This window comes from Sturnus vulgaris, chromosome 1 (assembly GCF_052056855.1).
Source record: "Sturnus vulgaris isolate bStuVul1 chromosome 1, bStuVul1.hap1, whole genome shotgun sequence".
Lineage (NCBI taxonomy): Eukaryota > Metazoa > Chordata > Aves > Passeriformes > Sturnidae > Sturnus > Sturnus vulgaris.
Window position 1 is genome coordinate 122,460,936 of NC_142243.1, and position 25,416 is coordinate 122,486,351.

General features: G+C 38.2%; 2 protein-coding genes across 6 annotated transcripts in view; both read left to right on the forward strand.

Annotated features, from left to right (window-relative positions):
* The window catches only part of SGK3 (serum/glucocorticoid regulated kinase family member 3), a 54,962-nt gene extending 46,539 nt beyond the window's left edge, over positions 1-8,423 (forward strand). For all 5 annotated transcript variants that reach the window (XM_014873023.2, XM_088175791.1, XM_088175798.1 and 2 more), the window contains 10 exons: positions 790-847; positions 1,637-1,720; positions 1,817-1,948; positions 3,143-3,255; positions 3,470-3,506; positions 3,619-3,705; positions 4,475-4,570; positions 5,360-5,515; positions 6,476-6,565; positions 6,984-8,423. In XM_014873023.2, coding sequence (XP_014728509.1) covers positions 790-847; positions 1,637-1,720; positions 1,817-1,948; positions 3,143-3,255; positions 3,470-3,506; positions 3,619-3,705; positions 4,475-4,570; positions 5,360-5,515; positions 6,476-6,565; positions 6,984-7,154 — 1,024 coding nt within the window. In that variant the 3' untranslated portion in view covers positions 7,155-8,423. The remainder of the gene's footprint in view (positions 1-789; positions 848-1,636; positions 1,721-1,816; positions 1,949-3,142; positions 3,256-3,469; positions 3,507-3,618; positions 3,706-4,474; positions 4,571-5,359; positions 5,516-6,475; positions 6,566-6,983) is intronic.
* Positions 8,424-12,844: 4,421 nt separating this feature from the next.
* MCMDC2 (minichromosome maintenance domain containing 2) lies at positions 12,845-21,852 on the forward strand. Its single transcript, XM_014873020.2, has 11 exons — positions 12,845-13,040; positions 13,983-14,105; positions 14,272-14,379; positions 15,629-15,757; positions 16,272-16,503; positions 18,132-18,337; positions 18,637-18,803; positions 19,146-19,322; positions 20,019-20,161; positions 20,680-20,789; positions 21,260-21,852. The coding sequence occupies exons 1-11, from the start codon at positions 12,944-12,946 to the stop codon at positions 21,424-21,426; spliced, it is 1,659 nt and encodes a 552-aa protein (XP_014728506.2). The 5' UTR covers positions 12,845-12,943; the 3' UTR covers positions 21,427-21,852.
* The last annotated feature ends 3,564 nt before the right edge of the window (positions 21,853-25,416 follow it).

The window sequence follows — 25,416 nt, forward strand, 5'->3', positions numbered from 1 at the left end:
TCTGCTTTACTTCTCTAGAAGATGACTTCTATTTTGGTTTTGCTTTTCTCACAGATTTGTTCTGTAACAGGAGGAAGTGGTTAATAGATTGCAGTAAGACATGAAACATAAGAGTCCTTCCCTTCGGGGGCAATAAATAGAGAGGTGTATGGTGTTTGTAATTTGAAAACATGGATAATTGTTTTGCTGACAGAATTGTATTCAGGAAAGAGTAAGGGTACTCTGGGAAAAACTGAAAGGAGTGGTGATGTGGGAAATGGAAAAACTGAGAGTGAATTCATACAAACACCAAGAAGAGGCAGGTGTTAGGACCTCCCTCTTCTTACTGAAATTTAAAACAAGAGAGGATTGGATGGAGGGAAGAATGGAAAAAATAAGAAGGAATAGGCAACAAACTTGATCCTTCCTTTCCTTATATAAGCTCTAGAATACGTTTGGACCACTGGAAATAAGCTCCAGTAGACGTCATGGGAAAATGGAGACTTAAAAATTACGAGAAACTAGACCATGGAGAATGAATGGTCTTTCTTCTCCTTTACATGATAAGGTTAAACTTAGTAAATAAAATAAACTCAGAGGATGTAACTTGAACACTTTCTCTAGAGGAAAATGGAATTGCAAAATGAAGAGGAGGAGTTTTGTCTCAGGACAGGTCTGCAGAAGCAGTGCTGGGTGGAAGAAAGAAAAGGAGGGTGCTTACAGGCAGTTGTGCTACACTACACTGCTGTACAGCTATAAGGCTTGTAATTCCTACCCAGATGACCTGTCTCCTTCCTAAATATCTTTCAGTGCTAAACCAACAGACTTTGATTTCCTGAAAGTTATTGGGAAAGGCAGCTTTGGCAAGGTGAGCTTTTATTCCTTTGTCTTATGTGGTGCAAGGGTGCTTGCTGGTTTCTTGTGCACAGTGACTGGAGACTTGGCCAGGGGTTCCAGAAGTGTTGCTGTAGGGTGCCCCATAAACTCTTCTATTGGATCCCTGTTCCTGCTGCTTTGTGACCGTGCCATTTTTTCCCTGGTGCAGCTGTTGGCTGCCTCAGCCACTTGTTGGGACTATCAAAAGGGAGATTTTTCCCTTTCTCGTTAAGAGCAGTTGGGATCCTCTGTTTCCCCCAGGGAGGAAGGGAGGTACCCCTATGCTTATGCAACAGCTGGAGTACAAATCGTGCTTTTCCTCTTTTTGTCATGGACTATTTTGTGAAACCTCTGATACTATGGAGCAGTGTGAACAACAGCACATTGAAAAGAGAATTAACTGTTGATACTATACAAACATGCCAAAATCCGTCTTGTAATCTCCGTTTCCAAATTATTTTTCATGTTGTCATTTTTTTATTCATTTACCTTTAAAATTTATCCCAAAAAAGCTGAAATTGATCTTGATAAAGATTTAGCAGGTCATGGAAAACAAATATTATAATTCAGTCTTTCACCATATCACCATTGTGATACATTTTTACTGAACTGTAAGCTCAGTCTATTGGCAATTACATTGTTGACTGACTGTATTAGAAGCAAAGAAACAGTGTTGTAAAAAATAGCATGAACACCTTCCAGTTATGCTGAAATTATAAAATATTACCAATAGTATGTGAGCTGCAACAATCATATTTCTTCCATTTTTTGAATTTCACAGGTTCTTCTTGCAAAGCGAAAACTGGATGGGAAATACTATGCTGTCAAAGTGTTGCAGAAAAAAATTGTTCTCAATAGGAAAGAGGTTAAGAGAAATAGTCTTTTTCCACCCACCTCCATTGTTTTTTCCCTTAATTGCAAAATCATTCCTGTTTACTTATTGATCTCTTACTTCTTGCAGCAAAAACATATTATGGCTGAACGTAATGTGCTTTTGAAAAATGTGAAACATCCATTTTTGGTTGGATTACATTACTCATTCCAAACAACAGAAAAGCTTTACTTTGTCCTGGATTTTGTAAATGGAGGAGAGGTATGTGGTGGTTTTGTTTGCACTTTAGTCTGTCTATTCTGCTAATTCTAGGTGGGAGGAGTGAAATGATCATTTGCAATGGGTTGTGATCAGCTTTCTTCCAATTTTGAAACTTCTGTTATTATCTGCTGATGCTACAGACCTCTGTAGCCATTTGGACCCTGTTCCTGTTCTTACTGACAACTTCAATCCAAATATAGTCATACTTGTCAGATACAAATACTGTATTTTACAGCTATATAAATTTACTTTTATTACAAATTAATCTTATATTTACATTTTTCACCATGTAGCACTAGCTTCCTCTTGCATCTGCATCAGGTGAGATGCTGATATTTGAAAGGGGAAGGAAGGAAAATGACAGCTGAATTTATTCTGTTGTGTCAGAGTTGGGACAAGATAGGCATTTCTCTTGTCTAATGTGCTGTCACCTTACTTAGACTGTATTAGCAAAATCCCCTTTTGCTCTACTCTGAATTGTGGCCAGAACGTAGTTTTGCATTGTTTCAAGCAAAATAAAAGCTGTTCAAAACAGCTTTCAAATTTGAATGAAAAGCTTGGAAAGCTGGGGTGGCTTTTTATTTTTCCTGAACTTTGGAGGCAGAAACCAGAACACTTCATTTTTCTTAAAATCTTTGCAAGTTTAGTGTGTAATATAGTTGAATCTGTATGTTTATGATTCAGTCTTTGTCTTGACTTTCGTATCTGCCCAAATTATTTGCAGCCAGACAATTCTCTGTAGTAGAGAGAATTGGTGGATCAGCTTGGAATATACATCTCACACAGTAATCTAGGTTATTTCAGAATACAATTCTATAAATAATTTTGTAAATCTTGGAATTTACAGAAAGGAAGGATGACTTACTTGACACCTGGTTATATTCTGCTTGGAGGCAATCTTGCATGATTTAGTCCTGCCAACTTCTATTCCCAGCTTAGTGATTTACTCTAGTTCCTTTTGAGTGGTCCTGGTTTTTAAGGGAATGTGTCTGAGATACCTATCCATCTGAGCCACAAAAGCAGGGAAGAGAGTAAAGTAATGACCAAGTCATGCAGTAAAACCAATTCTATTTCATTGTATTTTTTTTTAAAGTGGACAAGAAAATAAATTACTCTTCACTGTAAAATTACATGTTATTAATCTGATTTGTTTTGTCTATGTAATGCTCTTATTTCCTATTTGTGTATTTACAGCTGTTCTTTCACTTACAAAGAGAACGTTCCTTTCCTGAGCACAGAGCCAGATTTTATGCTGCTGAAATAGCCAGTGCACTGGGCTACTTACACTCCATAAATATAGTGTACAGGTAAGTTTCTGAAATGTATCCTTGTCCTGCAGAAATTCAAAATAGGACAAATCACCAAATAAAAAACTCTACAAGGAATCATCTTACAAGAAACCTGAACATAACAATTTCATCAAAACTTGAAGCTTTCCAGCTGAAGAATAATAAAACCCTAGCCTCTGAAGGAAGAACTTGTGACTGCTGTTTTGATTTACTACTTTTTCTTTTTTAATAGGGATTTAAAACCAGAAAACATTCTCCTAGATTCACTAGTAAGTATGCAAGATTATTTCTATTTTCTGTGTTCTCTCACAAAATTGGCACTTCTGTGTATTCACATGTTGAGCATGTTCTCTTTTTAACTTATCACTCTTTCTTAAACAGGGTCATGTTGTCTTGACAGACTTTGGACTTTGTAAAGAAGGGATTGCAACTTCTGATACCACTGCAACTTTCTGTGGGACCCCAGAAGTATGTTGACAACTTTCATGGGTTTTTTATCAGTAATTAATGACTGTTGACTACTGTTAATACTGGTGTAACTGGAAGGTCAGATACTGTGTTTTGTACTGCTGGGAGGTTTGCATTCTTTTAACAAGATGAAACCAACCCAAAGACAAGCTCCCTACAAATCTATTCGTTGTTCTTCTTACTAATATGCAGTGTCTGCTGCTGGCTACCCACATGGTCATAACTCATCTCTTCCTTCCTCTGTTTTTCCAGCCTTTTTCAAATACTGTTTTCTCCCATGTCTCCTAATTGCTGGGTAGACACAGTACAGTTAGAGTTAGTTTGTGTAACAGCTGCTACAGATCTGTCAGTAGGAATCTACTTGCCATATCCTGCCATTGATTCTTAGTAAGCTTATAGGGAATTAATATCTGTGACTCAAGCAAATTATTGCATATGCATGAAAGTTTGAACTTGCTGACTGAATTATTGAACTGTTGTCTTTTTACTGAGAAAAGTACACTGGAAAATTTAGAATGTGGAAGGCTTAAACACGTAGGAGGGATTCACTGAACAGAGGATTAGAAAATTTAGTAATTTGGTAAACTTACAGTAAATTATAGGAAAAACCTTTGAAGGCAGTGAAAGATGAGTGAGTTGTAGCTGAAACATTTGATTGTTATGAAGCAACTTTTCTTGTAAGTGTTTATTATGAAGTGACTAAACCCTAGGTTTTATCCATGCTAGCCTCATTCTCTAAAGTCCTTTTTTTTTTTTTTTTTAATTTTAGTATCTTGCACCAGAAGTCATTAAAAAGCAGCCCTATGACAACACAGTAGACTGGTGGTGCCTTGGTGCAGTTCTTTATGAGATGCTTTATGGGCTGGTATGTACCTGATATGTAAAAGTTGCTTTCCTCCCCTCTCCCCTTTTATTTGAAGTAACCTTTGAGTGTTGTTAAAGATGCTAACTTTTTCTTAATATTGGAATACTCCATTTAAGCAGATTAACAGATTGTCTTGTACTTATGTAGAGCTTGTTTTTCTCTTTTGGATTTTACATTGGTAAAATGGTATCTGATGGTTCGTGGAAAAGCAAACTCGTAGACATCAGCAAAATCAGTCATCATTTTGAGAGACTCTGAAAGTAAACTGAAACACCAGTGATAATACACACAAAAAGAACGAAAACAGCTTATAAGTAAAATTTTTTACTTAGGTATCCCTGGTTTTCTCCAAGCTTCTGACAGCATTAGAACAAAAAAAAAATCTTGCTATGCTTCTTCTAGTCATATGTAATTACTCCAGTAAAAATCTGCTCTTCTAGTTTTCTCGAGTTCTGGCTCCTCCCATAGGACCTTAAATCGGGAGATGGATTTGTTTTCCCATTCTCAGGTTCTTTTCAGGCAAGTTCAGTGGGAGCTTTGAAGCTGGATGGCATCTATGGATACTTATGAGTGTGAGAACACGTTAGGAGTAGAGGAGGCGGGTGGTGGGAAGTTAGCAAGTATAAAGTTCTAGCACTGGTGATGACTGAATTAGAAGTTTGCAGTGCATGAAAAGGAGATTTCTGCTTCGCTGCTTGTATGTCTTACAGAATCATTTACTGATCATACATAACATATGAAACAACATTGCATGTGGCTTCAAATTCATTAGAACTTGTATTTTTTTAGCCTCCTTTTTACTGCCGTGATGTCGCTGAGATGTACGATAATATTCTTCATAAACCCCTGGTTTTGCGCCCAGGAATCAGTCTTACAGCCTGGTCTATCCTGGAAGAACTTCTGGAGAAAGATCGGCAAAGCAGACTTGGAGCAAGGGAAGACTTTGTAAGTAACTCCTAATTTATCAAGCCCTATTTCATTTAAAGGGACTCACCAAATTAATGTGCACAGCACAGGATTAATAATTGGAAACAGAAATTGCATTGCTGCATCTGCCTCTGTTTTTCCCCTTTTTATTTCTTCAGTAAAGATACCAGTGGGGTCCATCCCTGGGTAGCTGCTGGGGATAAGAAGCAATGATTGTTGATTATTTTGAGCTTGGTTGCTGCTGTACCTGCCAGCAAAGGAAAAACAGTTGCTGGTGTAGCAGTCACTAAGTAGGTTTCACTGTTCATAGTGAAACTGGGAAATAATCAAGAGAAAAGGCTGTCATGTGCAAATGCTAATGATTTGGAAACTAGTCTTCAGGTAAAGAGGAACACTAGTTCCATGCAAACAGCAGCTTTTTTCTTTGGCCTTAAAATCATGCAGACATTTTCCCAGTGTAGCAACAAAACCTTTGTTTGCAAAAAGTTGATGAGAGAAAGTTACAGGTGTCTTCAGAACTGTGTAATGATCTAGAGGGTGTACTGCATCCATTAGTGGTGGGATCTTTGTCATCTTTGGTTTGCAGTCCTTATGTTAGTGTATGAACCTTGTAACTGAGCAAGATGAAAGGATTTAACATAGCTGTTTGCTGCTTCTTAAATAGTAAGTATATGGCAGAGTTGTTGAAGCAGCTACTTCTCAGATGTGAGATATGCTTTACAAAAACTAACAAAACTTTAACGTAGGAACAGATACTAACAGAAAACATTCTTGCTGTGTGGTAGACTTCAAGGTTGTTGATTTTAGGGCTTAAAAGCAGAAAATATGATCTTAGAAGAAAAACCGTTTATAGAGGCAGTCTCACAAATTTTAATTGCTGTTAAGAACTTCCCTTTGTGCATGTAGTATGAAGTAATGCTTACTGTGATGCACAGGATGGAATTATGAAATATCTAAAATCTTCATTATTTGCTGCAGCTTGAAATTCAAAAGCACCCGTTCTTCGAATCTCTCAGCTGGACTGATCTTCTTCAGAAGAAGATTCCACCACCATTTAATCCTAATGTGGTAGGTGCCTGGGGTGTGGCAGTGGTATTAGTGTTTGCATCTCAGATCACACATCACAGGATATTCTGGCTTGAAAGGGACCCACAAGGATCATCAAGTCCAGCTTTTAAGTGAATGCCCCATATGGGGACTGAACCCATAAATTCAACTGAGCTAATCTCCCTAAGAGAGACTGTTTTTCATATTTTTTAGGTTTATGGGATCATTAAGAATGTAGGATTTTGTCAAAACTCCAACCTAAATGAAAAAACCCCAGCCTTTTAATACCTGTTTTCAGAGATGGAGGTGTTCTTCCTTAAATTTCTTTTACTTAAATAGACAAAATAGATAGCCTTGAGAGTTAAATTTGGAACCTAAAGGACAAGGACAAGTTTAAAACACTGTATTAATTTGACTGACAGATCCTTCTGTTTTCTAGGTTGGACCAGACGATATTGGGAATTTTGATGCAGTGTTCACAGAAGAAATGGTCCCATACTCAGTTTGTGTTTCTTCTGACTACAACATTGTTAATGCCAGTGTCCTAGAGGCAGATGATGCATTTGTTGGATTTTCTTATGCACCACCTTCTGAAGATGGGTTTTCCTAGGGACAAAGAAGCGAAGAGTGGTTTGGAAGCCTTGGGTTGAATTGAAATGTTAGGATTATGGACACATTCCAAAATAGCGTAAATAGTGCCTCGTCTTGTATGTAGGTTTGAAACCTATGAACAAACTTTCTCTGCTGTATAGGAGGAATTTGGGCATTTTTGATGGCTTTCTTTGGGGTTTGAACTGTTTGTTCCTGCTGCAGAAAATATTTTTTAAAACCTTTAAAAAGCATTCTCTACGTATTTTTTAAGCAAAAACACTGACTGTTCTCCTCAATCCCTTTGAGTTTACATTCATACCTATCTAATTTGGCTGGCAAAAACAGCAGCAAATTCAGTAAATTTATAAATGCTTTTGTACTTATTTACAGTGACTTTGTGCTTGAATTGTAACTATGCAAATTGTCTTTTGTATATCCTGGTTTAAAAAAAGGTAAATGTTTTCCCTGTTACCAGTTTGGAATATGTGTTAATTTACCTGTCAGCACTTAAATGATTTAAGTTAAGGACAAAGATTCTTAAAGGACTTCTGCAGAATGAAAATTTGGTCATATAAAACTGGATTGTTGCTCTTGTACTTGCTGAAGTACCCATTGACTCAACTGGATTATCTGAGGTATGGGGTATTACTCAAAGCAAGGACAGAACAAATTAACTGGATTGATTTGATAACGTTACTTATTATGTGTTCTACTTTTCTTTCTTCCCTGAGCTAAGTGTCTATATTTCAAGTACATTAAAAATATTTTTGGTTTAAGCTCTGCTTCTCCAAAGATCTAATATGCAATAATCATGGTTACTTTAAAAGCAAGTCAATTAGCTTTGACATTTTGGGGGTGGGTGGTGAGATGATCATGCCAAATATTAGGGATTTTTCACACAGATTGGTAGTTTAAAACACTCTTATGTTCCAAATTGATTGTATTTCAGCGCTTGTAGCTACTTGTCTTTGCGTTCCAGTTTGCACCATTTTTAAATCTTCACTTGCTATTGGGGGAAAATGTAAATTACACTGATAACTTTAAAAATGTGAAAAGCTATTGTATTTCTCATAACATACACGTGTATGGACAAACATAATTCTGAACAATTTCTGTTTAAGGAAATTTTTTTAAACAATGCAAAAATTGACTGCAGTTACAATGTATAAAAGGCATATAATGGTAGTAGTTTTATTATATATATTACTTGTAAATAACAACTTATTTTTGTCTGTTACTCCAAAAATGTTCCGTGTTTTTTGTTCATAAATACATTCAGTTCAATGCCTTGATTTGAGAGAAGTCTGGAAAGATACTGATACATCATAATGATACATAAATTGAATGAATGTTACATAAATTTCAGTATCTAAGTCACCTTGTTTTTGGTAAAATAAGCAGCTAAAATAAATACTCTTTATACTGCATCAAAATCTTATAAGAATTGAGAACCTGGGGGAGAGAGTTATCAAATTCTAATTCTTTTGAACTAAATGTTGTATCAATATATTAGAAGAGCAGATAGTAAAACAGGATTCCTTGCTTACCTCAAGGAGTATCTCCTAGAGCACAGTCTCCTGCATAGTGGTTAAGTGATGCTTAGCAGTTGCTTCATGAGGTTTTGGAAGGAGTGATTGGGTAAAAATTAAGAATTGACATTGGCAGCAGAGGAAGGAAGGAACTGTATCATTTGTAGGAGCGGAAAGGTGGCTTGGCACTCATTTTCCATAGTTCTCTTCTGCAAGGGTTGAAAAAAGCTGTTCAGGACAACCAACAACTGTGAAATTGTTTCCTTGGCATTAAAATAACTTGGAAGTAACAGCCCTGGGGGGTTTTTTTAGTGTGGGGTTGGGGGGATGGAGGTTGGTTGTTTTGCGTTTTTTGGGTTTGTGGTTTTTGGTTTTTTTATTTTTTTATTTAAAACGTTTTAACATGGCTTTCTGATGGACTGGAAACAAATTGATGGTATGAAAGGAAGTATCCATTTTCATACTGAATTTTTAGTCTATGCTCCTGAAATTACTGTGAAATTATGTGGCTACTGTAATTACCTTCTCTTTATGGCAAAGAGGTACAGTGCTGTAGACGGGTGGGAAGGAGAGGGAACACTTCAGAAATTGTTGTTGTGGGAACTAGCACCCTTTTTAATTTTTGTCTTGTATTCCAAGATGTTCGTATGTAGCTGCCAGACTAGATGAAGGGGTTTTTGGGGTTTTTTTGTTGTTTTTTTTTCCTGTCAGAATTCAGGGGTTATTTCCTTTAAAAAATAGTGTAGCAGTTGAAGTTATTTCTGGAAGAGCAGCTTAAAAATGGCTTATTAAGCTTTTTCTTTCAGCAGATTCTGCCTTTGTGGCAAAGTGTGAATGTGTTCAGCACATCACTTGAAGTACTTAAGTTCTTTGAACTAAAGGCTAACACTGTTCAACATCAGTAAAATAAAGCCTCACAGTATTTCTGTACCCAGTGCTCTTGTTCCAAACTGTTGTGCATCCCATGAGGATGGTTTCCAAAGTAAGATGTGTGGAGTGTTGTAGCTGCCTCACCCAGGGCTGAGCTGAAGAGCAACATTTGAAACACTTGGTAAAGCCTGGAGAGGACAGTGGACTGCAACTACCTCTGCTACTCCTTTCCTGTTTTGGATGATAAAAAGGGAGGCAAAATTTGCCTTTTTGTGACTAGCGCAGGGGATTTTGTTCTGCCTGTCTGTAGGGGAAAGGGATTGTTCCTCCCCCTGCAGAGAGGGAGCCCAAGCACTCATCCCATGAGGAGCAGGCCTTTCTCCGGCGCTGCGGGGCCGGGCACGGAGCTGCTCTTGTGGACTCCGGTATCTCCGCCTGGGCGGAAAACGAGAGAGACCACACGAAAGATGGACTGAATGAAATTCAGCACGGTGATTGTAAAAATGTGAACTGAAATAGGACACACAGAGAGTTCAGAGGTGATCTCCCGGAGAGGTAAGTTTGGGAGTGCCTGGCATGCTGAAGGCAACAGTTAAATATGCAATATGTATTAATGAGAGAAAATGGTTCTGTAAGTACATTGCCGCAGTACTTTGTGCGCTGACAGAGCCATGTCCCGTGCCCAGTGCCCTGCCCGCGGGTGAAGACAGTAGCCGTGTGGGGCTGAGTCACCAGTCCCGGTGGTGGCCGCGGGGCCGCGGCAGCCGTGGGTGCGGGGCAGGCTGGGACTTCCGTGAGGTACTGGGTCCTTTCCGTGAGGTACTGGGCACGGGCGCTGCCTCTGCGCGGCCCAGCCCTGCGGGCCGTGGCTCTCCCCGCGCCGCCGGGTGAGGGCTGAGGGGCGGCGCCGTCCCGCCGGGAGCCCCGTCCGGCCGGGAGCCCCGTCCCGCCGCTGCCGCCCCGCACGGGGCCGCCCTGTCCCCCCCCAGGCTCGGGGCTGAGGGCAGCCCGGCCCCCGCGGTGCCCACCGGAGCCGCCCCGACAGGGTCGGGGGAGGAGGGGCGCAGGAAACCTGGAGAATAGCTGGTGGAGAGGTCTGTGAGGCAGCGGTGTCGATGGCAGGAAGCTGAAGCCAGGCGGGAGATGCTGGGTGTCTGTGCCGAGTCACATCTGGAGTGGGGTTAGCAGGCTGTGGGGACACTGGTGAACACCGTCACCCTGGTCAGGCTTCATTTTCCGAAGCTTAGGCGATGGTTGCTGAGTGCACAATAAGCGGGGCCACAGCTCAGTCCTTCCTACCTGTGGTGTCCAGCCCGGATAATGCAGGATCCAGGGAGATCCAGTGGATGTGTGTGTACATTTCTTTAAACCCTTGCTGAATATTTCAAAGGATGGAGGTAGTAATTGTGCAGGAGTAAATCTCAAAGACACCGGGAGGAGGTGGGGGGAATCCCCATTATAAATTGTCATTTAAATTTTACCTTTAATTTGTTACTTCAGGCACTGAACACATTCCAGCCCACAGAGTTCTCAGGCCACAGGGTTTAGGCTGCTGCCACACTGAAGCTGTGCTGGAATCCAGTTACTCCTCTCAGATATTGATCTGTTTGTCCTCCCAAAGTCATTCCTGTGAACTCCTACAGGGAATCTCTCATACACTGTGAGCTTTGATTCTTCATCAGCTCAGTAATTCCATGTCCTATCCTTTACCAGAAAGCTAAGTCTTATTTAGATGTGAGTGTTGATTCATACTGGCTGTATACAGAGAAAACTAAGGACATTTTGCAGAAGAAAATACAAAAGACATTAAAACAGATGATATATACAAAATACCGTATTTTTGCCTTAGTAATTCTCCTTGTAAATTCTGCAAAGTAGTGCTTCATGGTACATGACTCTACTCTTGGAAAAAAATAGAAAAATATGTGAGTAATACACAATGAAAACCGTACTAAAGAGCACGGTCAGCTCTTGTAGTTGTAAAAGCTTTGCCAGTGGGAATCAGAATTGAACGTCTGTGAACATGCATAGAAATAAGTGCAAAATCAGCACCATAAGTGGGTGCTACAAGAGATCACAGCAGGGTAGGAAAGTCAGATTTTAAGAAAAGAGATGTTGCCCACTTTGACAATTTTAACAGCTATGACAGACTTCTCAAATAAGGGAGATAAAATTTTAAGTCTTACTTTTGATAGACTGATTATAAAATCTACAGGGGAGGTTAAATGAAACAGAAACTTTAATTTCATGGCTTAGGGAATTAGGAGAGTGAAATAATTCACCAAGGAAATGAAAACACTACAGCATTCTTCAGAAATTTACGTTAGAAATAGGATATGCTTCAGTCACTGGAAAGAGCTTTGAAGTGAATTTTAAAAATCCTTCAAGAATTGCCTAGTTTGAAAAAGAGACTATTTTAATTTTGTGTGGCTTTGTTAATATGTACCTTTATTATTACTGCTATAGCATGGCCAGTGCTACCACCATTTCTTCACAGTTTATTCCCACAGATAAAGAGTGCAAAGATCTTGGAAGATGGATCCTGAAATACAGAAAATGAGGGAAGTTGTCCTTGTCTACCTTGACAGAAGTGGTGGCCTTCAGAAATTTGTGCATGATTGCAAAAAATATAATGGTATTACTCAATACATAGTCTGTTAAATTGATACATAATGTTACACAAATCTGTTATTTTAAGATGCTTTTTTGCTCCTACAGACTCAAAACAAAGTTATGCTGTTTATCGTTTCGTAATTTCAATTAATCCTTCTGACATTGCTGAATTGGATGCAACTCTTGGAAACTATGTTCTTCATAATCCCCTACAAGCTGCACAGATTTTTCAGTCAGTAAGTGTTTAGTAGATGAGTAGACAAAGGTGCACCATCTAAATTTTAACTAGATTTTCCTTTCTAAAATTAAGTTATTTTTCCATCACAGGTGTGCTTCGTAGCTATTAAGACATTATCATTAATTGAACAATTGCAGACAGAAGCCCAGGTGAGTCTACATTGGTTTTCTCCATTTAGATCTTGAATCTTCCAAGTATAGTGGAATATTAACAAATATTTTTGTATTAAGTTTTCATTTTCCCTTTAGTTGCAGTATTATTTATAAGTAAAAATAGCTGGAAGTCTCACCCTACCACATTGGAATTGTGAGATTAATTAATATGAAACGTAGTTATTCTTCATGTGTTTCAAAAATTTTCTAACAGTTATGTTTTACATTGTGTGTTTGTCTATGAAAAGTAAAGCAGTTTTAAATAAAAATGTTTTTATGATATTAATGCCATTGTATCTCTTGCTAGATCAGTATATTGCTGAAACCAACACATTTGCCACCTTTACCAAGTTATGTTCTGAGTCTTTCTACATATCCCTTTAATTACACATCTCAAAGATTTTATATGTCTGAAGGGATAGTGATTGCAATGGGAACTGTAACAAAATACACACAAGGAGCAAGATTTCTTTGTACTGAGGAAAGCTGTCCATTCTCTGAAGGTAGTAAAAAATATAAAAAGCTTTTGAATAAATTTAGTAATAAGAGATTTAAAACCTAGCCTAACAAAGGTATTTTCCTATATAGTTTTATTGTGCATACATTTTTTTTTTAATGAACACTGCTGGACTTTTGTTAATTGAAAGGAATGGACTTGCTTAGCATTATCAAATGGAAGAACAGCTGTGCCAGCAATCCCTTTTCCTAATGCTGAAGATAGCTTACAGGAGAAAAAGTAGGTCACCTGTATAACTTGAACATATTTAATATCTTAAATCCTTAAATATCTTAATTAAGAATATCTCTAAAGTAAATAAGCGAAACTAGTAAAATACCTTTTTCCTTGGAAACTGTTTCTGTCTATAAAAAAATACCACAGAATAATATGCTTACTGGCTGGCAAAAGCTTCTAGAAGGAAAAAGTGATGCTTTGATGAGTAGTTTACTTCTGTGGAACTACTATGAGTGGTATTACCGAACAGAGAGAGGCCCTAAGTACTTTTAAGGCTGGTTTTTTCCTTCTTCTGTAAGAGAGACCATAGAGTTATAGAACAGATGCAAAATCCCGAAGTTTGGAGACTGCAGATTAAATCATACAGACATCTTTACGAGGACACGTACCTCTAATAGTGGCTATCCATATTCCCTGTCATTCCCACGCCAGGCAGAAGCCGCAGTGGCTCCCTCCTCAAGAAAGCCCGGCCAAGCCGTGCAGCTTGGGAGTGTGCAGTAGGAAACTCTGCCATCTCGTGGCCAAACACAATAAATCAGATGGATTATTTTAGTGGAATATGTAAGGGAGGCTCATCTGAAGAAACAACGTGTAATAAATTTATAATTTCACTGTCTCGTATTTGAATTTCTTCTGTTCTTCATGGGAAATTTAAAACTAAAGCTATATGCCCTCCTTTTTAATGGTTGGTAAATTATTACTCTTTTTTTAGGGTTTAGGTGCATCAGAGTGCATTGTCCTGGAGCTACAGAGTCTGCTACAGTGAGGACTGATTTTGTGTGTAGCTTGTGTTCTTCACCACTACAGGAAGACATGAAATTTAGAGTACTTGGTGGTAGGATCTATGTAATCTAACTTTTAGATCTGGTAGTTTTCTACTTCTGTTACACAATAAGTAAACAAAATATTGAAGTGGAAAAAGCCTACTTAAAATACACCACTGTTTTTAAAAAGTATGTTTTCAAGAGAATTAACCTTTTTCTTTGCCTTTGTTTTGAAAGATAAACAAATAGTTGAAATGATTGATGCTAAAATTCTGAATGCTTTGAAAGGATATTCCACTGATAAATCCTATTTTAGGATTCAGGCATTTACATTGTTCTTGAGAGGTAAGCTGAACTTTGGAGTTCTGTGAAAAATGTTTTAGAATCTGTAATAATCCCTTGAAATTGTAGCTCCATTTTTTTTTCTTTTTCCAAACTGGTGAAAGTCCTAATTTATATTACAGTTCTTTCTGTACTCTCCCCCTTAATTTTACAAAAAGCAGCTAGGTGACAAAGCAGAGTGTACAGGTGATTGCAGAGTGTACACAGCAAAACTTAGACATTCTTGTGTCACTTCTATACCTCCATTTAATTAAAATCTCCTGGCCAGCTCAGCAGTGTCTAACTGTTGCTTGTTTTTTCCTCCTTTCTACTTCCTTTGGTCATGCTGTTCTGTAATAACTTTGTGTGTATTTAACATCCTTCCTCAATCTAGCTGTTTTACATATTCCATCGGGATTTTTGGCTCCTACTACCACTGCTGTCCACTACAAACATTAAATGATTTCTAATGTTGGTATCTAACTGAAATCACAACTCAGCAACATACCTCCATTAATTCTTAAAAAGACCCCAAACAAACACGGAGACAAGCAACAAAAAAATCCTCTTCCATTCCAAAAGCCTGGGGAATTGTATGGTTCATTTATTGAAAACTAAATAGAAAGAACTAGTAGTACTAAAATTATAATAAACATTTATAGAACAATCTATGGTCAAGATACAGAGAGTTGCATGCATTAAATTTCTGCTGGCTGTAGTGATCAGTGTGGTTACACTTTTTCTCAGGCTGAGATTGAGATCTGGTTGGATTTAATTCTCATTTTCAAAAAATAAATAGGATTTGGTTTTCTAAGGTGCACAAAAATATAAAGCTTCACAAAGCTGTTTGTGTGTCTTTTTGAAATCTGTGTACTTTGTATCTCCTCTTTATTGTGCTGGGTTTTTTCTCTGACATTTTATAGGACAGTGATTGATAATGGTGGTGCCACAAGTTTCAGAGTAGGAAATACAGTTGCAAAAGATCCATTTTCTTTTCAATGCAGGACTAAATGCACTGTCCATTTTCTTTATAATCTGTTTTCCCTTACCTGGTATGACTTTCTTATTTTGCACTAAATAATTAAAATTGTATGTTTCATTTTATTCTAGTCCATTATCAATCTGGCATCCAGCTGTTTTCTGCCAATGTTAAATCATAAAATCAAACGTTCACAATGTGTAGTTTTCTGACCATGTCTTTAAAACTGTTTTTATGCTCTAACATATCTGTAGCTTTTCCCCCCTGCACTTAGTTTTTTATTATTATTTGCAGATGAACTGGCCAATAAAATGACAATAGGAAACCACTACAGGATTATAGGAATTCCAGCTTGTGTACAGAACGGCCTACAAGCGACTGCATGTATAGAAGTCAATAGTGTACAGCTCTATAAACCAAATGGTAAGAAAGTTCCATTAAAATTTGACTTTAAAAAAGACCCAAAAACCTCCCAGAAAAAAATACTGAGAATTGGTTCAGTTTTTGTTGCCCAGAGGTCCAGATTATAAAACCACTCAGAGACTTTCCTCTTACAGTCCAAAATGTGTACTTCTTGCTATTTGAGAGTATCTACTTTCCAAGGCATTGGGAAACCCCCTAATTATTTACTGTAGCTCTTCAACTTCTCTTTCCATCTTCTCCTATCCATTGGAAAGTACTTTGAAGTCATATAAAATGAACCTGATACTTCAGTTTGTTTTTCCTGTCTTATACCATCAGTTCTAGCAGATCATGTCTGCTACCTTTTTAGCAGTAAAATTAAGAGTGTCAGATGCTTACATTCTGAATTTGTGCTTAATACAGAGATGTATTTGTTCTTGGTAAGTTTTTGTATCAAGACCCCAATGGTGATTTGCTCTAACACACCTGCATGGATCTCTAATGTGTTTGTTCACCTGAACTTTGTTTCCATTAGGTATTTCTTCTGTCAGTGACAATTTTAAGTATCTGCTCTCACTGACTTCAAGTTCATGCTGGAGATTTACTGCCGTCCTGGCCAACATCTTTGCTTCTCAAGTTGTTCCACCAGGAACTTACAATACTCTTAAACTTGCAATATTGCTGAGTCTAGTACAGACATCTGAAAAAGAAAATGCAGATTATTTGGATCTCTTGATTATGACAAGTGACGCACTAGTAATTGACAGGTAAAGAGATTCCTTTTTTTCCAACATAAATTAGAATTTAAAAGATTTTAAGATTGGTCTTACATGAAAAGCTAGAGACTTTGTTTTAAAAGAATATACAAGGCACCAACGTAGTTAAATACTCGATTTTCATCCCTGGGATATTTTAGTTTCTTTCAAATGATAAATCGAGATCAGAACTTCATTAATTCTAAAACCTCTTAAAAGTCTCCTAAGATTATGGTAAGAATTTAACACTAGCACAGTTTTGCAGAGCTCAGATAAAACATTCTTCTAAAATCAAAACTGAAAGCTGTCCCAGAAGCTTGTAACAAAAAAAAGGGTTCGACTTCTCAAACCTTGTGTCAATTTAAGCCCTCTCATCACTGACTCACAGCTATCAGCCTTTTGAGTAAATAAGCAGTGTGTATAAACAGATACTTACATTTTTATCTTTTTCGTAAAAAAAATTCTAATAAGGCATCAGAATTCACATATATTTTTACACATAGACTATAAATCTGGTTGTTGTTGCCTTTAAATATTTTTTACTATGCATCTTATGTATTTACCTGTTCATGCAACAATAAAACTGTTAACACAATTTAACATACACTTCAGAAAAGTACAATATGCTCAGATTTACATTAATTTAAACAAAATTATTTTCTCCTTAAGATCTCTGAAAGGGGTTGGAATTTTATTTTCATTTGGAAGTTATTCAATCAATTCACTAATATTTTTTGTTGCGAAAAAAATCCCAAAACTTTGACCACTTCAAAATTTAGCTGTAAAAATTAGTTGAAATTTTTAAAAACATGAACTGCAAGACTTCTTTTCTCCCAGGTTAAGATTTCTTAAAAGAAACAGGAGTTCAGTGTTTTAAGAATAAAAACATCTGGTTTATATTAAAATGGTTGCACACTGTAAATCATGATCAATATTGTAATTTGTACTATCTTGCACATATACCATATTTACTGTCAGCAGCCTGTCAAAGTAGGCATTTCCTACATATTTCCATTGGTGCAATACCTATTTACTAATTCTTACTAATTTTACTTAGTAATTTTCTCCCAGGTCATAATAGTAGGGCAAACCATGCTCTGACATCTTAAAATCATTAAGAGCCTTTGATTGTGGAACCAGACAGACAATTTGCAACTTCTCTGTGCCAAAGAACATAGTACAGGGGATGAAAAAGATAGTTTATATCTTCTTTCTCCAAAAGAATTGGAGGGGAGTGTGTAACTCAGGAAGGCAGAGCTTGCAAGTTCCAGCCTTTTCATTTTTCCCAGATGGCCAGAATTACTAATCCTCTAAACTTTAAATCACTGGAAAAGTTTCTGTAGAATAAAAAGAGGAGTTAACAATGTGGAGTTAAATTACAAGATGTATTTGGTTTCCTAGGAATTACTTCTGCAACATGATTGATTTGCCTCATGTTTAATCCATAAGAAATACAGTCTTGATGACAGCTGTTGGACAGCAGGCTTGAATCTCTACTTTTGTATTAAAAGTTAAACAATTAGTTCTGATGCTGGTTTCATGTTAAGGATGTTTTTTGTTGTTGTTTCTAATTTACTGAGTTTTTTTTAGAAGTGAATAATTTAACAATTTATGACTGACAGAATTATTTAATCCTCCAGGCTTCTGAATTACAGCTTATGTCTTCTGCCTCGTGGCATACGACACCCCCCTTCCAGCGACATTTTTCCTTCTGTGTCCAAAGATAAACACGGAACTGGAAGTGCCAGTATTCAAGCTTGCAGCGCTGTGCTGGCCAAGGGTGGCATCTGTTACCTAGGAGACTTAAATTCATATAAAAAGGATAAACTTGAACTTCTACAGTCTGGTAATCTCCCACCTCCTAACAAATGAGGGGACAGAACTAAACAAGTACAAGCAAATTCAAGGCTAGGTTTGTTCCCCAGCTTATGGCCCTCAAATGCTGCAAAAATCTGTGTGCTGGTTTTAATGGGTATGTGTAAGATACATGACAAAAAAGCCAAGGTCCTGTAAACTTAAATCTGCTATGCTACAGATATTATTAATCATAATAATTCAGCAAAATCATAATCATGACTGATTTCAGATAGAATTTACAACTAAGCTAAATCTGTCACATAACTGATGAATTTTATCTTATCCTAGTGCTAGAGAGCAGAACAACAACAGTATTTATTCCTGGGAAGAAGTATGGAGAAGAGGCTGACCAACAAGTTACTGTTTCAGTTCAGACCAACTTTTGGTCCTTTGTAGATGTGGACTCTTCCTCAAAGAAACATATACACAAGGAGAACTTTCTAATTGGACAGATGGTAAAGCACATGCCTTGTTATGAGAGGAACTGTGCTACAGCAGTCATTTGTGTTCATTTCCACTTATAAAATATTGAAAACAATAAAACTTGTTAGTATTTCCCAGAAAGTCACAACTTAAGCAACTTTAAATCACGTATCTTCTAAAATGAGATAGCTTTCCCAAAAAAATAGGTGTCATTCAAACAAAATTTTACCAAGTACTACAGGTAATTCTTTAGATAATCTTGCAGTATAAGTGAGTATAGGATATTTCAGATATAAAACATGGATGGTGGTGCTTCTACAAGTCAAAAGCCCAAAATAAAGTAGATGTTTTCTTTCTCTGGGTCTTTTCTTTAGGATGTGAGTTTGATTCCAGTTAACCTTGTAGATGGTTTTGGACTCTTGATCTACAATGAGTTTCCTTCCTGTCGTCCGTCTTCTCCTGTTGTACATCATATCTTGAAAAAAGCCATGAATCCTGAAGTCATGCTGTACAAAGCCTCACAGCAGTTCAGAACACAGGATTATGAGGAGGTAACAGATTATACACAATAATTTAGAAATGCATTATATTTGTGAATATCATACTGGGTTTGGCATCAGAAGGTTCTCTCTGCTGTCTGCTTACTTTTAATACTCACTTTCTACCCTTTCCCCCACCATATTTGCACTATCACTATTAGGATCATTAACAAAAGCAGCTTCAGTTCTTCAAAAGGGTCACTATAACAAATAGTTTGAGCATGTTTCTGGAAAATGTACTAAGTTAACATTCATACAAGAGCAGATCTCCAGTATCTATACTGACCAAACAGTTTACAAGCCGTAGTAGAAGTTAATATTCCATTCTAATTAAATTGTCAATATCTGTAACATAACTAACAGATAATTTCCCCCCCAGAAGTATTCAAATTCAGGTTGGATGCAGCTCTGAGCAACCTGGTCTAGTGGAAAGTGTCCCTGCCCATTGCAGGAGAGTTGGGACAGGATCATCTTTAATGTCCCATTCTATAATTCTGTTTACTATCCAAGATCTGTCCTTATTATTATCCTTCATAACTTCCTTATTCAGCATAGCCAAATGGTGACAACTGTCTTTCCTATTAAAACTACTGGTAGAATATATTGTCCAGCTGGTATTACTATGCTACTGCTGTATTAAAAGTTGTGGAGAAAAGGACAATTCCTTATTTTCCAGTTAAATATTTAAAATGTATGCCCTCTCTCTAGTTTATTTTGTTTGCTAGGAATCTTCATGCTGTACTGAGTTCAGAAGCAGAAAGTCTCATTCAGGGCTATTATCTTGCAAGTCGCAGGGTGAGAAGAGATTCCATTCATGGATCAACATTATCAGCCTCTGCACTAAAAATTCTGTATGTCCTACTTTCCATTTTCAAAGAGAAATTGTGCTAATCTGCTCAGGAGCTTGTTTAATAAAAATCTACATAAAAGACTCTAGTTTTGAAAACTTCAAGCATAAATAATCTTACTATTTATGAATGCCATTTATTTTATATATTGACACTGCTAAAAGAAACCCAAGTTCAGACAACTTTGCCTGGCAAAACAAAACAAAAAAAACCCTCAGCTATTTTAAAACGTATCATTATTAAAGCTATCTAGAAAAAAAAGGGACTTGAAATAGATACAGCTTTATTATGGAAGCAAAAAAAGTATTTATGGATAACATTCTAAGTTCCACTTTTTAGCACAGAAAGTTAATGTATAATATGTATTTTGTCAGTGGTAAGTGTAACTGCACAGCTGACTTATGAAAAAACCACCCCAGTGTTAACTTGTGATTTACACAAGTGTTTGACAGAGGCTAATAGACACTGTACTCACACCTTCAGTATTTTTTATTTCTGACATGCTTATATTGATCTCTTAGGATTTCACTGGCTAAGGCTCATGCCAAGCTCAGTTTAAGAGAGACAGTACTTGAGGAAGACGCAGTGATTGCCATCTTGTTACTGGAGTCATCACTGACCCTAAAACATGGTAAATAATGCACAACAGTTCCTTAATCTTGGGTGCATCACTGTCACATTTTGTCAGTCTGAAAACATTCTACATCCATTGATTGTAATAGCAGGTTTCAAATCAAAATCCAGAACTTCCACTGAAGACTGGTATTGGAGAAGTCTGTCCGTTTGTCCAGTGCTGTATGTAACAAGGTCACAGGCCAGCACCAAGTCTGTCCTTCATACTGGTTTATTTAAAGCACTGCTACTCTAACACTGGCTCAGGTTACACGAAGGACAGATTTCCCTCCCTGGGGAAACCAAAAGCAAGGGTTGGAGGGTTTTTTTTGTTTATTAAGCATCAGTCATATTTGCTCACACACAGATTTGATGTGAAATAAGAATTATGATCTAGGATTGCATTACTAAGTAATTTGCATCACAGCTCTTTTTTCCCCTCAAAGTACTGGCAAACAAGTCTTAAAGCTTAATTTCTTCTTTGCCTAGGCACATCTGCATTATGTGTAGCACCAAATCCTGTATTTCCATTTGACCTCAATGATGAAAACTCGCTGCAACAGAGAGATATTTACCTCATCCAGTGTCACCATCAACTGCTGAAATTTATTGCTGCCTATAGCCCAGGAATTCATATTAACACTCATGAAGAATAAAAACTCCACTTGAAGTAAAGCCTCAGGCTTTGGCTTTTTGAGAGGCTACAGTTAGAAATACAGAATTACTAAAAACTTAGACAGTTCAGTGATGTTTTACCAAGTAATAAAGCATAGCTAACCGGACTTGAATTACAAGTTTTGTGAGTTATTTGAAGGCAGGAGGGATGCCCTCACACTGGAAAGCCAAGGTCATACAGTCCTAACCAGAACTTCCCTTCCTGGCTACCACTCTCCATTCACAGTTAAGCAAGGAGTAATTTAGGATTCAAAATTTTTAATAAGACTACAACTGAAAATTAAATCACCAGTTCAGAATATAGTATTTTATTTCAGCTACCTGAGTTCTGCAGTTTTTCTTGTTTCTTCCTTTCAAATGTATCACCCAAAGGGTTAAAGAGTTTTAAGAACATTAAAACTTTTCTTTTCATAGTTTAAGTCAACAGTCTGTACTTACTCATGGTGTATAGATTTGGAAATGTATAAAAGTATTATCATACTGCTTCATGTTCTGTGGTTTTTGTTCTTTTTTTTAATTGCATTACAGCAAGGTGAGATTAGACAAGGCTGTCAGATGCTTCTGCAACCAAAACCCAAGCAAAACAAAAAAGCCTGCAAAACAAACAAACCACAAAAGAAACCCACCAAACCACCCCAACCTGCAAAACCCAGTCTTTCCACATTACTTTATATAGAGTGCAGGGAATAGTAGAGTGCTACAGTCAGGTAAAAAAAACATTAGATAACCTGGTAGGCAGGTAGCTCAATGAGTTCAACTCTACCTCACTGTAAAAACTAATGAAGAATGCATGGTAGGAGATGAGGTGTTTAGGGCACAGTATGCTTCCCCAGCTATGAGCTTTCCTGTGCTTCATTTTCCTAGTAAGGATATAGCATTGGACATAATCCTCAGCAAGCCCTGCCTCTGAGAGATACACATTAAATAAAAAAAGCTGCTGTAAAATTGTACAATTTTCTGTCAAATCTGGACAAGCTGAATACTTAAGGCTTGTGTTACTTCTACCCAGGATGTAATCCAGCAGGATCAGAGTGCTACTGTTCCCATAGCATCACCAAAAAAAATAAAAGTTACTGACAACAGAAATCCAAAATTTTATTGATACCCACTGCTACAGACAACACAAGTTTTCCCACATTTTAATTTCTGTCTTAATCACTTTTGATTCATTTATTTGATACACTCAAAAATTCATACTAAGTTCAAAGACTGCCCATAAGGCCACTTCTCTTTCTAGAGTGACACTCTACCCTGAACTTCATTCCAGGATTATTCATTTTCAGTGAACAGCTACTCCCCTGCCGTACTATGGAACCAAGCAGTATTTCTGATGGGGAAGAAGGGCAATGGAAGCATTTCCGAGTGCGTTAGAACTCCACATTCCAGGCTGCTGTTTTCAAGCTAAGAACAATAACAACAATAATGAGTTAGTTTCCTGTACCCTTAACCAATCAGTACAAAGGTATTACCCTCACTGGCATTTCAGATCTCAAGATACACATCAAAAAACATTCAGATGGGTAAACGGCAGAAGTCTCATCATTATGCCAGAAAAATGACTCTTTAAGGGTAGACTGAAATAGAATTCCTGTATAAGTCACTATTTTTGAAAAACAATACTATGGGATTTTCTGCAAAAGGAGCACAACATTTTATCCTTGCTTCTCCCTACCTTTTCCCATGAGTTCTGACAATTGGAAGACTTCTAGCAGTACCACAAGGAAAGGACAGTTGCCAACATGGCCAGTAGACTTTCCCTGGATGGCAGTACAGCCTGCAGGAGGCCTGAGAACTGTGACAGTAAAAAAGCAACTGACCTCCTTGAACACCCACACTTCTACAGGTGGGTGGACTCTCCTGTTGGCCCTATGTGCACACACAAGGCTGGAAGTCAGTGGAGGTGGTCATCTGCTGTCACAAAACCTTAAAAAAAATAAATAAAATCAGAAATGACAGGAGCAAATCAAATTGGGAAAACCCTACTGATTAGCTGGCACATCAGATATACAACACTGCTCATCACAACATTCAGTTGGGTAAACGGCAAAGGGTCATCATCACTATGCCAGCAGTTTCCTGCCTATGTAACATTGCTTTTTCCAGGTACTAAATACAGTGGAATTGGTTAAGTCTGTCTCAAGAGCTGTACTGCCATAACCTGAAGCAGAGCCTTCATTTTAACTGCTAAGCTCAGAACAGACTGAGTAAAGCTCTGGGCACAAAAATGCAGGTCCCTCTTACATTCAAACTCCAGATGCCAAGTATCTTTCTAGAGGTAAAGCTCACTACCACAGCCACCTTTCCCTTTGGAATATATTCCAAGACTGAGACTGACACAGTTGAAGTTGACAGCTGACACAGTCTGATCACATGGATTGTGATCTGAACATACTGTTTTCACATAATTCTCTCTCTTTCAACTAACATCCATGAATTCTTCAAATCAGAAGTCATGTTTCCCCAGTTAAAAACTGATACAAGCCTCTCCCTTCTGACTCCTTCGGGATTCTTGGATTGCACCTGCTTTGTTCTGGGGAGAAGTCTTAGATTTTATAGCTGCCATATTATCTTTTGTTAGGATTTCCATCTCTTAACCCTACATACAATCAAATTTCTCCTTTTTCCATCTGTAAGTGGATTTGCAAGCCATTAAACAGCTTCACTTTTGATCTGGATTTCATGATGCTTCCCTCAACATCTTTAAGTAGAGTAAGAAATACTTACTTCTGTAGCTCCAGAATTCAGGTGGCATCTTTTTGTTTGCAAGGCGTGGCAGAGTCCAGACTGAGGATTCCCAAAGCCAGTAATAAACTCATCTTGATCCTCACTTTCTGCCTAAAACAAAGAAAAGATGATGTTTGATTCAGAGAGCTCCACTGCTGAGCGAGCAGCAGAAAGCAGTTAACATTCCTTCAGGAAAAGTAAGCCTGTCCAAGAAACACAAACCCCATGCTCTCTTTGTAATTACCTGGGATAGAGCATCAGCTGACATCAATGTTAAGCAGAGGCATGACCATTTTCCTAAATCAAGTTCCAGTGTGAGGAATGACTGATTGCAGGACAAGTACAGTGCTCCTAATGACCAGCCAGGCTGGGGAGAGGAGCACCCTGGCAGGGTACAGCCTTTAACCCCAGTTCACTCAGGGGAACTCACTGATGTTTTACCACCAGTTGAACTGAGGTCAGCACTCACACCTCAGGCTGTAATGCAGGAGAGCATTATCCCAGAGGCTGCTGATACTCCTGGGGCCCTGTCCCTGCCAGACCCCACCAGTTTGGATCTGTACCTATAACCCAAAATAGGGCATAGTCTGGGTCACCTCAAAACCCTTACCCAATTCCCTACAGAAAAAGAAGGTAATTTATCTTCTGAATTATGACAGACATTTGCTGATGAAAACGACCTGTCAGCAAAACCAAGGGTCTTTGAATGTCCAATCTGTCATTCCTTTCAAGACTTGATAAGCCAAGAGACAGCTCGCAGTAACCACCACACAGCACAGAGTAATTAGGTCCCTCTCAGTCTCCCATGGCAGCCGCTCTCCAGGCAGCCTGTGTGGCTGGAGTGTCAGCCTGAACTGCACCTCAGCACCAGGGGAAACACAGGCACAGCTACAGCAGCGTGCCCATCACTCCTCTCAATAGCTTTGGCTCTTTAGAAAAGCACCTGCAAACCATCCCTGCAACTTCTAACATTACAGCCATTGCTTTGATTTGCCATGTCGGGATTTCTTGCGTAACCACCTGGGAGCGTTTGTAATTCCTCTGAGAAGGCCAGCAATCACTGAACTGCCGAGCCAGGACCTGCTCCAAGGAGCACGGCGGAGATCGGGCGGCTGCGAATCACACGGATCGCTGCGGACCCACACGGAATGTTAAAAGATCTGAACGGAGCTCAGCGATCATCGAGTCCCAGCCCCTTTCCTGCCACGGGCAGGGACACCGCCCGCTAGACCAGGCTGCTCAAGGCC

Excerpts from the sequence above, each read along its gene's own strand:
- MCMDC2 (XM_014873020.2), top strand. The coding sequence starts at position 12,944 with ATGTCTGAAGGGATAGTGATTGCAATGGGAACTGTAACAAAATACACA. Across the intron at positions 16,504-18,131 it reads GACGCACTAGTAATTGACAG|GCTTCTGAATTACAGCTTAT; the intron begins GTAAAGAGATTC and ends TTAATCCTCCAG. Across the intron at positions 18,804-19,145 it reads ACTTTCTAATTGGACAGATG|GATGTGAGTTTGATTCCAGT; the intron begins GTAAAGCACATG and ends TCTTTTCTTTAG.